General features: G+C 42.9%; 1 protein-coding gene across 5 annotated transcripts in view; it reads left to right on the top strand.

Annotated features, from left to right (window-relative positions):
- The first annotated feature begins 2,936 nt into the window (after positions 1-2,936).
- Positions 2,937-13,790, top strand: part of TRIM55 (tripartite motif containing 55) — a 42,940-nt gene continuing 32,086 nt past the window's right edge. For 4 of the 5 annotated variants that reach the window (XM_006748024.3, XM_006748023.2, XM_081816068.1 and 1 more), the window contains exons 1-4: positions 2,937-3,299; positions 3,846-4,018; positions 10,331-10,496; positions 12,498-12,593. In XM_006748024.3, coding sequence (XP_006748087.1) covers positions 3,132-3,299; positions 3,846-4,018; positions 10,331-10,496; positions 12,498-12,593 — 603 coding nt within the window. In that variant the 5' untranslated portion in view covers positions 2,937-3,131. The remainder of the gene's footprint in view (positions 3,300-3,845; positions 4,019-10,330; positions 10,497-12,497; positions 12,594-13,790) is intronic. The other variant, XM_006748022.3, reaches the window with a different exon arrangement.

The following is a 13,790-nucleotide window of genomic DNA, read 5'->3' on the forward strand; positions in this document are numbered from 1 at the left end:
TATGATCTCACTGATATGAGGAATTTGAGAAACAAGACAGAGGACCATAGGGAAAGGGAGGAAAAAATGAAACGAGATGAAACCAGAGAGGGAGACAAACCATAAGAGACTCTTAATCTCAGGAAACAAACTGAGGGTTGCTGGAGTGGTAGGGGGTGGGAGGGATGGGGTGGCTGGGTGATGGACAGTGGGGAGGGTATGTGCTGTGGTGAGCACTGTGAATTGTGTAAGACTGTTGAATCACAGACCTGTACCTCTGAAATAATAATATATTGTATGTTAAAAAAAGAAGACAGTAGGAAGGGAAAAATGAAGGGGGGGGAATCGGAAGGGGAGATGAACCATGAGAGACTATGAACTCTGAGAAACAAACTGAGGGTTTTAGAGGGGAGGGAGGTGGGGAGATGGGTTAGCCTGGTGATGGGTATTGAAGAGAGCACTTCTGCATGGAGTACTGGGTATTATACGCGAACAATGAATCATGGAACACTACATCAAAAACCAATGAAGTAATATATGGTGACTAACATAACATAATTAAAAAAAAAAAAGAGGATTGTCTCCTGACTCACTATGCACCTTCACTGCATCATTGGTGGTTGCTCAGACTCAGACCATCTGAGTCACCCCTGTGGATCCTAATTTCATAGCCTCAGAGTCCCTTTCCTCCTTTCCTTCCCCACTGCCTCGCCCAGTGCAGGGCATCATGACCTCTCACCTAGGCTATTGGCAACAACCTTCCATCTGGTCTTTACCTAGGTCACCTTCACCCTAATCTATCCCAACCACCACTGTGAGACTAATCTAATTAATGCACAGCTCTCATGGAAATATTTCTGTGAGAAACCTTCAACAACTTCCAACATGTTGCCTAATTTATTAAGTGTTAAAAACTCTTTAGCCCAGTATTTGTGGCCTGCCAATGTGCCAGCAGCATGCTCTGCACTCCGACCCAAAGCACCATACACTCTGAGCATTCCCTGCACTCCTGTGCCTTATTGTCTTTGCTTCTGTGCCTTCCCTTGGAAAGCCCCAACTATGCCCCATCTGACTATACATCCATTCATCTAAGTTCTCAGTGGATCAACCCACCCATGAAGCCCTCCTGATGAATCCAACTCTGAAATCTAGTAGCTCTTTATCACATTTTGTTTTGTACTGTGTTTCTATATATGACTGTCTTATTTCCACTGTTAGACTGAGCTCCCTGAGGACAATAACCTGTGTCTTGTTTGTCTTTCCATCCGCAGAGCTGAGCACAATGGGGACACATGATAAACACTCAGTGAATATTTTTGAAAGAATAAATTCCTCTAATAAGGATAGTCTTGGCTATATTGTACATTATTAGTTTAAGTGCTTTTCCTTAGGTTGAAGAGTCTTTTACTGTAGAAACTTTATCTTCTCTAGAAAATAACTCACATATTGCGTTCAGACCTCCATAGCCCATGTAATGATAAATACAGTTAACTGCCTAGGCTAGGTGAACTGAATTAAATCAGTAAAAAAAAAATGTCACCAATCCCTTCTTTACTGGAGTTGCTAAATAGATATTGAAAGGAATCACAAAATTCTCCTAAGATGCCTGAAATGTTTATGAATACATGTAACTTATTATTAGCTAATAGAGCTTCTTAGAGTCTCAATAAGCTTTCAGTGCACACAGCAATAAGACCATAAATAACCAGTCACACTGGCCTACTCTTCACTTGTGATTAAGTGCATATGGCGATATATTGACAAAATGTGGTCACTGTTTGAATATTTTTAAATCAAGGAGAAGTTAACCTGCAAATTCATCACATACAAACAGATATGTAGCTCTTTTTCATTTTTGATCCGATTTTTAATTTTTAAATAACCATATATTGATGAAACAGTTCTTTCACAAATTCCTGGCAAACATCAAGATTGCTATTTATGACTCAAGAGCAGACCAAGAATATCAGAAATGACTAGGGATACTATCATTTAAAAAATCAGCTTGGAGGAGGAGGCAAATGCAAAGAGGTGTAGTACGGATTTCAGACCAGAGAAAACCCAGGTATGGAAGCAGGACTCCATTTTCACTTCAGTTGGCAATAGCACTGATATCTGTTCCCTGCTTTATGGAAAAATGAAATAATGGGTCTACTACTCCACATGCCAGTTACTACCTCAGTATTGATTATTGCTGCAAATTAAATTTAAATTTTAAAAGATTGCCAAGTTTTCTTTGTGTTTTTGGTGTGTGTAAGGAGGGGTTTGTAGGCATACAGGATGAAAGAGGGGGTTAGGGAGGAAGGAGAACAATGTGGAAGAAAAAAGAACTTACTAGAATTTTATTCACAACTTTTTTTAAAAAATGGGATCGTTGACTGGTGTTTGGATTTTTTTTCATAGACACTTTTATGGTGAAAAGGATTGAAATCAGTTTTTAAATTGGAATTTTTCCCAGAACACAACTCTTGCAAAGATGAAAAAATTAATGTTAAGCAAGTCTTTTTAGATGATTGCCTTCGTAAAGCCTGGAGCATGGTTTTCAAGACATGTTTTCATGTTTTCAGTTAAGACAGTAAGATCATGCTACTCTTGGTGACTCGCTTCCTAAACTCTCAAGACAGAAATGGCATTCGTTATACAGTTAGACTCTTGGGCTGCATTCTCCCCAGTCCTGGAGCAACCCATCACCACGCTCTTACTGAGTGCTCACAGAGGGCTTGGCTCAGTGACTAGGCATGCACATTTGCATTTATTGTTGACAACTGTCCGCTTCAACCTCCCTCTCCTCACAACCCTGTCTAAATGGGGTTTGTAATCCTTTTTCCCACCCACTCTCTTCACTCCCTGGGGCAGGAATGTTGGCTCCTGGTCTCTGTCACCTGTCAGAATCCATCCTCCCCTGTCACTGGCTTATATGGACAAGTCAGCCGACTGTCACGTGACCCCCCCGCACCCCCCCCACCCCCACTCGCCAATGCTAAAAACAGCTCAGGCACCTCCTCTGAACCTGGGCCTGAAACAATGTCTTCCACTGAAAAAACCATAAAGGACACTTGATCACCCAATCTTTGGAATTATTTCCAGAAGACACTTGCAGAAACCATTCGGAGCACCCTTTCCCTGGCAGTGCACACAGGGACGGCCAGGAGATGAGCGCATCTTTGAATTATAAGTCCTTTTCCAAAGAGCAGCAGACCATGGATAACTTGGAGAAGCAACTCATCTGTCCTATCTGCTTAGAGATGTTCACGAAGCCTGTGGTTATTCTCCCCTGTCAGCATAACCTGTGTAGGAAATGTGCCAGTGATATTTTCCAGGTAGGTTTGTTTGGAATTTAGGGGGTAAAAAAAAAAGTCTCTTTTCTCAGAATCAAGTGCTTAACTTTTAAGTAAATTCTTTTAGAAAACCTTTTAAGGCTGCATTCATTTTAAGAAAAACATTTTTTTTTAATGATTTGCTCTGTGCTTTGCTGTCTGCCTCCTCCTTACTCCCAAATCTAGTTTTACTTAAATACTAAGAATCATATTTAAAAAAACCAAAAACCTCAAAACATTGAATCTGCTTCCAAACTGTAAATGAATTGCTGCCCAAGACATTAATGTTGGAGTTTCTGGCTGGAACTTTTGGTTACGAAAACATTGGATGGAAAAGTGCCTCATGCTGAACATGGTACACAGCCGTTGACTGTGGTTAAGTGCTGGCCCTGGATTTTGGGACCACTTGCTGAGAAGGCCCTAAGGGATTATCTTATGGCCAGTTTAAAGTAGAGGTTGATGTTGTTTGCAGTAACAGAGTGAAAAGAAGTCTCAGAAAAGCTACCTGTGGCATTACTCAATTCCTCTTTTCTTGCTTGGCAAGAACAGGCCTCTAACCCGTACTTGCCCACAAGAGGAGGTACCACCGTGGCCTCAGGGGGCCGATTTCGCTGTCCATCCTGTAGACACGAAGTGGTTCTGGACAGACATGGGATATATGGCCTTCAGAGGAACCTGCTGGTGGAAAATATCATTGACATCTACAAGCAGGAGTCCACCAGGTATGCTTCTTCCCTGTGTCAAACCCATTTGAAGCTTGTTTTTGTCTATTTGTTCTAATGGATCAATACACCAAACGCTTGTTTGCCCATTACAGACATTGTTTTTCCAAGTGAGTCCTTCCCAATGTGAGAATTGCTCATGGAAGGAGAAGGCAGCTGGTGCCCAAGCCTTTGTATCAATTTAAGAATGAAGTAATTCATTCAGTAATATTGAAAGAGGTATAATGCGGCCCATCCCTCTAAGCCTTGTATTACGTATGTTTTAGACATCTCTGCACTTCACAGGTCCTTTGTAGCTCCAGATTCTACATAGCAGAAAACCTATAGTACAAAACTTTAAGGAAAACTAATAGAAATGGCATTTTCCAAAATAGTCCAGTTCCTAGTCTAGACAGTCTCACCTGAAAATTGTCTAGATGATCATAATAAAAACAAAGTTCTCTAACATAGTTAGTCACGGTATGGACTCTGGGAAGTTGCAAAGCAATGCACAGTCCTTCCTTTAGCAAGTTTAAGTTTAGAGACATGGGGCAGGGGGAGATGGCATTCAGGTTATGTTTCTCTAATCTCTAGATTGTATTTGTCTCATACTCTTAGCATTCACCTGTTGATTAACTGATACTCAGTATATACATCTATTCATTAAAAAAAGAAAAAAAGTCTTCTTCCTCATCGAATCACATTGGTTATAGAGTTCCTTTCCTAGAGACAACACTGTAGGAGTTCATTCCTAGAAGCCATGGTGTGAAGAGCCCTTTTTCAATTGTACACAGGTCAGTCCGGTCCACAAAGCTTGATAGCAATATTGAGACCATCTGGAAATGAACTCATTGTGATTCTTATTAGGAGACACGTATTTATGGAACATCTGCAGGGCTCTAAGAGCCTTGCACTCTTGGAAGGAAAGCTGTTCTATAAATCTAACATATAATTATTTTAATCATTATGCCTATTAGTTTCTGCTTAAGATTCAAACTAAATTAGATAGTGCCAGAATCTAGATGGAATTGGGGAAGAAGAGTAATTGCCAGTGACATATTGCAGAGACACAGAGTCAGCTATTTCCCTTGTTTCCAGTCTCTGGAGAAGAAGGAAAGTGCTATGGTTGCCGTTGTTGCTTCATTGATTGATCTGATTGTATTACGTTACTTTAAAATGCAAATGCACACACTGTCTCTTAAAAAAATAACCAGTCAATTAATAACCCAGACAATCATTAAGGGTGTTTATATAACAACTGATTCAGTGCCTAGTAGAGTGTCTTGCATAGAATGGTTACTTTGTAAGTGCCCGCTGACAAAGCAACACCACAAACCTTCTTACATGTTCTATTTATTGCAATAATTTCATTTTGCTACTTGCTACAGTGAGAGCCTGAAATATGGGAAATAATAGCAATAATGCTATGAAATGCAGAGAAGAAGAGATATTAAAACTTGTAGCATTAGCAAAACCACAAGATACATCTTTACTTTAACCATAAAGTCTACATGTGCATTTGCCAAAAAAGTGCCCAGGTGAGCAAACTGTATAAAAGTAATGAACAAAATTTCCAACCATGAAGCTCATAACTGTGTGCACTAGCGGTATTTTTCTGATTATCAAGTTCTTCTTATGCTGTTATTTCTTGAACTTGAGACCTGCCTTTGGGACATTTCTACTGGGTGGCAAAACCACAAGTTGCAAAGAGGATCCAGGTGTTTCTGTTTGGGCATAAACCCAGGTGTTCTCTGGAGGCCGGCAGCCTTGCCAGCCCAGAAGCCTGAGTCCATTAGGCAACCTTAGAATAACCTTGGATATACAGAGTGAGATGAACCCATCTCTGGCTCACCGTCATTGGGGTGGGGACATAAAGGAGAGGGGCTGGTCAACTCTGACCTCCCACAGGAAGACTGGAGATTGTAGATCTTGATGACACCTGGCCTTCTTACCTAGACTTCTGCATGGTGCTGAACTAGCCACAGTTTGGGGAGGTGACAAAAACAGGAATTTATTTTGCTAATATTAATCATGAAAGTTATAATAATTAACTTTATAATAAGTAAAACTAATATGTGCTGAGTACATGTCAACCACTATTCAGGGTGCTTCACACATGAATCGTGTATGATTCTCTAATTCTCACAACAATCCTGTGAGATTGTGATTATTATTATTATCTTATTAAAATTTCTGAATATTCCACTGAAGCTAACTCATATACATCATTTAAACAGTCAAATAGTACGAGATCTCTAAGGAGGCCTCCACTCTCACCGCACTCTCTCTCCACCCCTAAGTCTCACTCCCCAGAGGCAACCACTTTTCATTGTTTTAGCTGTTTTTCTGTTATCACCCAGTGATATCTGTATACTACGACTATATTCCCATTTCTTGATTTTTCAGTTTAGACATTATCCTCTTTTCACTGCAGATGATCAGGTCAGTGTCCTCACGTGGCTGGGCTTTGCCTACTTTTTTTTTTTTTTTAAGATTTTATTTATTTATTTGAAGAGAGAGACACAGCGAGAGAGCGAACACAAGCAAGGGGAGTGGGAGAAGGAGAAGCAGGCTTCCCGCGGAGTAGGGAGCCGGATGCGGGGCTCAATCCCAGGACCCTGGGATCATGACCTGAGCTGAAGGCAGACGCTTAATGACTGAGCCACCCAGGTGCCCCGAGGGCTTCGCCTACTTTACTTGTGCTCTTCCCTGGGTTGAATCTTTGTTTCCTAGAGCCTATGTCTTTCTCTTTGCTGCTTTATTCTACTGTTTTTGTGGAGCAGATCCTCAAGTAATCTCCCAAAATACGCAGAAAGCACTCCACTTTGCAGCCTCCCACACACTCCTGCCTTCAGAATACCTGGCTTCCGAAGTTCCAGAGCCTTTCTTGGGTTCCACAGCTCAGGTCAGCTTGCTCCTTGCAGGCTTCTCCCCTTCAGGCACTTAGCAGAATAAGATGCAACTCAAGCCGGGCACTTCCCTTCATACACATGTTCTCAATTTCAACATTTGGTCGACATCGCTCATCTGCTGTCATCTTGCTCATTTTTTGTCCTTATTGATTTATACTAGAATGTGATTCTTACGATTTCCTCACTCATTTTAGTGGGATTTCCACAGGAAACACAAATAAAAAAGGCATAGGTTTGTTCTGCCATATTTAATTAGAAGACCCTCGGGCCAATTTTCAGATATGAATAAAAGCGGAGCCTGAAACAGGTTAAGTAACTTGCCTGAGGCCACACAGCTGCCACATGGAGAAGCTGAGCTGGAATTAAACTTGGAGATCAGTTTGACTCTAAAGGCGCCGCCTGCCATGCGTCACCAAGACCAGATGCCCACCCTTCGGGAAGCTCCAGAATGGTCCCAGCAACCTGAGGCCAGAAACAGCAGGCTACAGACTCCTTGAGGCTGGCCGACACTGAATGGCTAAGGGCCACTGCCCACATCTGGAGCTGAGACCTGAGCCACAACTGTGAGCTCAGACACTCTCACCTCCTGAAAGTGCATTTACACCATATCTATGCCATGTTTGACCCAAGTCTGTTATATGTTTTAAGTTGTCTAAAGGTTTCTATTATACACCCACTTATAAGTGGGTGATGCCCCTGGGCCCGTGTTGCCACCTAAACAAGGAAAACCTGATAAGGAATATGGGAAGTAGTTCTCAGCCTGTATGCACTATGGAAAAATAATCACAATCAAAGCTAAACATACAGCCTTATGGCTATTGCCGCATTTTTAGTGTTTACGTATACTGGGTGTATATTTATACTATATATATTGTATATATTTATACATATATATACACTCACATACCTGAGCTCTGGTCAGAGCTGTTGACATCAGAATAGCACAAGGGACACAGGCTGTCCTCAGGAAATGCTGCAGGGAGATGAGCCACAGAAGCATCCTCTGTGCCATTTTCCAGTAAATGTGCTCCAGACACTTGCCTGACATTTATTTTTATGAGATGGAGATACATGGTAGGGAAGGTATTGGAGGTGGAGAAGCCTTTGACCACGCAAAAGCAAACCACCACTCCTAGTTTCTAAATAACCCCCAAAGGGCTTTGTCATTTATAAGTGGGAGTCTTCAGAATGCTGTCTGGCCTCTTCCTTTGCTGCTCATGAGTGCCAAGTGACCCTGGGTTTTCCCCATATTTCACATACCTTCCCCAGATGAGTGGTTTTATGTTAGATCACAAGGAAATACTATCCATTAATCTGGCAAATTATCTTTCATTTCTCATTCATTCAACAAATATTTGCTGAGTACCCATTCTGTGCAAGGCATTGTTCTGGGCACTGAGGATCCAGCAAAAAAAAAAGACAGACCTGTCCTCGTGGAACTCACATTTTGGTGGAGGAAACAGACCTGGGCAGTTTACTGTTTTTCAGTTGACTTCCAAGAATATAGCAGAAATTCAAGTCAGGAGGCCACAGGTTTTATGGAAAACATATTGCTATAAGACCAGGCAAAAATTCCTTTTACAAAAACCAGATTCTGAAATCTTGAAGCTGGAAGCCCATACAGTTTCCTTACCAGACCCAGGGCTTCTTCCAACAGCCCAATCTCTTGACTTGACTCCTACCTAGTGATTTCTAGATGTAAATCAGTATATTCTCTGCCTTTCTCTGAGTTTCTGGGGCTGCAGCTACATGGTAGCACATCAACAGCAATGGTTTTTAAACCATTTTATTCATGTCTCACAGTAGAAGTACATTTTACATTGTGATACAGTGACTATTACATACATGGATAGATATATAGATATGAAATATACACTTTTGTTTCCAATGTACTTAGATATGTGTACACACATATATGTACCTACATATACATCTATCTTTGTACACCAGAAACAAGAGTTTCACATATCATTACCTTATTCTTATTACATGTAGTTCACAGTATTTACTGTTCTATTTTATTTTGATTTTAACAATGCTGGTCATGACCCCCAAATTGATTTCATGACCCATAATAATCGATTTCATGGCCCATTAAAACCTGCTGTTTTTTAAAAGAGGATCTTGATAACAATAGAAAAACTCAGCCCCAAATCTTTTAAATAACCATGCTTTTAAATAGCTATGTGTTTGGGAATGTGAGGAAAGGTTATGGATTTGTATTTACACTTTCCAGGTACCTCTGAAAACTATTAACAACCTCAGCCTTTAGATAGGATATGTAAGAATTCCAGGTTTTTGCAGAAGTAGGCTACACCCACATCTCTCACCATGCTCTCCAGAGAGGGCCTAGAACACCACGACTTGGCATAACTTTGATCTTGATGATAATACATAAGCCACGCTGATCATTAGGGGAATGTACAAGGCCCTACCACGTGCTGTGAACTTGGGCTGCTTGTGATTCTCCAGCTAACAGGTTATTCTTAAACGGCAATGACTTGTCACTCCTGTTTGATGCTTTCAATTCCTCAGCGCTTGGTCATCATCTCACTAACACAAACCCAACACTCCATTATCACCTGTTGCAGGTCCGAAAAGTTTTGGCTGGTGCTGAACTGTTGGGAAAACTGAAACTTGGGGATTATCTGTGAGATCCTTACTTCCAAGGTTACCACCACGTCCCAGAGCAGCATTTTTCTTATTGCTTAAAGTGTTGTTCACCTTCACTGAGCACTCACTAACTACTCTGAATCAGTGTCAACTCCTCACTTGGGAAGTTATTTATATTTAATTTTCTTAACGGCAGAAAGAGACCCAAACAAATTAATGAAGCAGGTGCTGACATTTTCCTTCTTACACAGAGCTACTTCCCACCAGTGTCTAGATTAATCATCAGTGATTTGGGTTCCTCCAGCCCACCCCCCTCCTCCTTTGCGTGAGAAATGTGTTTGCTGGAGGCTGGAGGGTTGGGACCTAGCACCTCTGCAAAGCTGGGATAGTTTGAGATCTAGTTTATCAGCCACTTCTCCTTCTTTACGCATAATTGGAAAGAGACTTGCGAGTATGTGGAGACAGGGCTAGAGCACCTTCCTAACACAAAAACCAAATGTTCAACTTTCAGGAATTCCACTAGACGTGTTTTAAACCTTCAATAACTTGAAATCAGCCATGATGAGAACACTCACAGCAGAAAATGTCAAATGCTACAGATCAGAGTGTCTGAGTCCTACCCCCTACCCCAGGCTGGTTGTTAGACATCTGTCAGCACACCACTGCTAGCCCCGCAGGGCAACTGAATTGGGAGGGCTCTGAGCACAAGAAGGGTACCCTGGGAGTTTTCTGAAATAGCAATGCTAATCACCCCTCTCTGCTTGGCCCCAATGGAAGCTGACACATTTATCTGCCTACCTCCTCCCAGACCAGAAAAGAAGTCTGACCAGCCCATGTGCGAGGAGCATGAAGAAGAACGCATCAACATCTACTGTCTGAACTGTGAGGTGCCCACCTGCTCTCTGTGCAAGGTCTTCGGGGCACACAAGGATTGCCAGGTGGCACCCCTAACACACGTGTTCCAGAGGCAGAAGGTAACAGAGCCTCTCCGGCCCCTGCAGCAGCAGCCCCCTCCAAGTGCCCGCGGGATTGGCTCCCTTCGCTGCAGGGGACCAGCCAAGCCACGTGGCCCTGAGGCCAAGGGCATGGAGGCTGGAGCAGGAAGGGGTGCTGTGCTGGTGAGCACGTGGCCACTCGCTAGATCCCCTGGAGAGGACAGGGACTGCTAGAGAGGGAAGGGGTGCGCAGGGTCAGGAAGGTGTGCAGAGGGCAAGGGTCGCTGTTTTTTGTGTGCTTTGGAGGTTGCTGAAGAAAAGCAGTGTGTTGGCACCTGGTCTGAGCCGTTTGAAGTTCAGACCGTAGATATGAACAGGATAACTTTTCACTCCAGGCACAGGAATTTTTCTTCATTCGCTAACAAAAGGTTCTGTTTGCCACACCCCTCCCAGGGCTTTTCTCCCCCACTCCTATTGTAGTAGGCTTCAAGGCTAGGTTAAGCTGGCCTCCTGGGCTTTGCACCGAGACCAGTTGCTGAAAGGCCCCCTCTGAGTCTGGCACATACCCCCACCCCAGGGCCTCAGCCCTCTCACTGTGACCAACTATAGTTTGTCCCCCGGCTTATCACTGACCTGCCAACCTGGTTTCATCCATTGGCAAGTAGCAGTGTGCCCATTTGATGCAAATAACGTGCAGTGCTGTGCTAAGATAGATGCAGCCACTCCCAGCACCTAGGACTTGAGCAGCTCCATCTCTCAGCTTCTTTCTGTGCAGAATCATAGGTTCCACATTTGGTCAGTGTTTTACTTGTGAGGATCAGAGTTGGGATCAAATTTGAAAGCCAAACTTCCAGGCAATACCAGTCATAACCAGTGAGCACTAGCCGCTAAAGAAGCAGGATTTAGCAAGATATCGATAACATTTACTTATTTTTCAATCCACTTACGATTTATTTCCCCTTTTTCCTTCCACACCCACCCACCCCACTCAAGTCATGGCGTGTTAGAACTGAATAGTACTTGTTTCCCTCAGAGCCCTAGAAACTCATGTGGGATGGACAGAAGGACAGACTGGCAGGACTTCCACTCCTGTTTGGGCAAAGCAGCTTCACTTTTACCTATTGGGATTCCATATTAGCTTCGTTTTGAAGAAAGGGTTCTGAAGCTTTAAAATGTTTTACGACCACTGTTCTGGTCCAATCTTCTCACTTTATATCCAAGAAAATTAGGGTCCAAGTTGATTACATGTTTGCCCAACATCATAAAGAAATTAAAGGCAGAGTTGGACCAAGCAGGTAGGTGTCCTAAGTCCCCACTCAGTGCTGCCTGGTGGTCCATAGCCAGTCTTGGAAAGGGTTAAGTACAAACAATGGAATCTCTTTGAGTCAAAAGAGGAGAGGAATTGCAAGTTGAAAATTCTCCCCTGGAACCAGTCGAATGTTACAGCGTCAAGTTTGTAATGACTTAGTCTAGTATGTATGTATTTGTGCACCTAGCACATAGAAGGTACAAAATATGTTCTATCTATAGTCTATAATTCAGTGTTTATAATTTTTTTTAGCAGGGTCACAGTCTCCATTAAAGAATTTGGTGACAACTTGGGGCACCCGGTGGCTCAGTCAGTTAAGCGTCTGCCTTCAGCTCAGGTCATGATCCCAGGGTCCTGGGATCGAGTGCCACATCGGGCTCCTTGTTCTTCAGGGAGCCTGCTTCTCCCTCTGCCCTCTGCCCCTCTCCCCCACTCATGCTCTCTCACTCACTTACTCTCTCTCTCTCAAATAAATAAAATCTTTAAAAAAAAAAAGAATTTGGTGACAACTCTGAAACCTCTTCCCAGATAAATGCACTTATATACACATCCATACAGAACTTTATTTACAAGACGAGGAGGTTGAGAAGCCTTCTAAGCCTCACTGTTACTCCTAAGGGGTTCGATGGACCCTGGATTAGGAATCCCTGAGGACAACACCGTGATTTATCTGCAATCAGTACTGACTAGAAAACTCCTAAAATCTTGCATCCTTCTTTTCCCTTCATTAGTCTGAGCTCAGTGATGGCATCGCTGTCCTTGTGGGAAGCAATGATCGAGTCCAGGGAGTGATCAGCCAGCTGGAAGACACCTGTAAAACTATTGAGGTAAGTGAAGCAACTCCAACCAAGTCTAAGCGAAGCCTGAACTCCTGGGGGGGTTGTGGCTGCCTCATGCCACACAAGCTTTCCTTACAGAATGGCCTCCTTCCTCATGTCTCTCCAACATTCTCCTGGCTCAGGAAGAACCAGGAGTCAACATGAGTTGGTTGGTTACTACATGAGTCAACAAGGCAGATTTTGCCACACTTACTAGGGTGGTTGTGACATTTGTTGTTCTTTCTTGGTCAACCCATTTTGAAAGATTACCTACAAGAAAAATCAATTCCCAGTAATGAAAATGAATGTTGTCCACCATGATAGCACTATTTCTTTGTGGATATCCAAACGGTCTTAAGACACACTAGTTAGTGCTTTGGAAAATCCTGTGCAGGTTCGAGCTGCCTATCTGTGCTCTGACAGCAAAGGCCGCAAAGGGGGACAGTAGGAGGACAAAGGTGTGTCTGACCGTGGTTGGAGAATGATCCACTAGCTGGGAGCTCACTGAGACCGGAGTTCTGGCTCATCCGTCCCTGCCTCTGTCTGGCCCAGTGCCTTGGACATAATAAACACTCAGGACAAAGTTGATGAACAAATGCATGAGTGGCTGACTGCCTAGCTCACACTTAAGTTTGGCCTATAAGAAATACTGCGAATCCACCTTCCTCTAGATCAAATATAAACTGTGTAATTGCTGAAGACAAAATGCTGGAGCCTAAAGAGGTTCAGCTATGTGGCAGGTATGTTGTCAAGAACTGAAGATTCACAGGCTAGTTAAGCCAGACGGCCCACGGGGCAAGTGCAAGACGGCTGGGAGAGTGCAGCCCTCTGGATCTGTAAACTGGAGCCATTTATTACCATCTCCCTGCTCTAAGGGAGTTTGGGGGGTTACTTGTTTTTTTCAGTTGGACCTCAGGTGCAATGTTGAGGCATTGTCCTGCTCAATCTGTGCATATTGTCCTTATTGCTGTGGGCAAGGGCCCACTTGTTATCTGTGTATTTCCTTTCATCCCCATTTCCTACTCTCTTCTCTGTAAATAACCACTCTAACATGTTTGGTGTTCTGTTTACCTATACTCTTATAAAATCTTTATTGTTTTATACACATGCCTTTTACTTTTATAAATGGTATTGTGCTGTATTTCTCATTCTGCTTCTTACTTCTTTTAAACTAAGCATTAGGTTTTAAGATCCAGTCTCATGTAC

The sequence above is a fragment of the Leptonychotes weddellii genome, chromosome 4 (genome assembly GCF_054177405.1).
Source record: "Leptonychotes weddellii isolate Sample4059 chromosome 4, ASM5417740v2, whole genome shotgun sequence".
NCBI classification, from domain to species: Eukaryota; Metazoa; Chordata; class Mammalia; order Carnivora; family Phocidae; genus Leptonychotes; species Leptonychotes weddellii.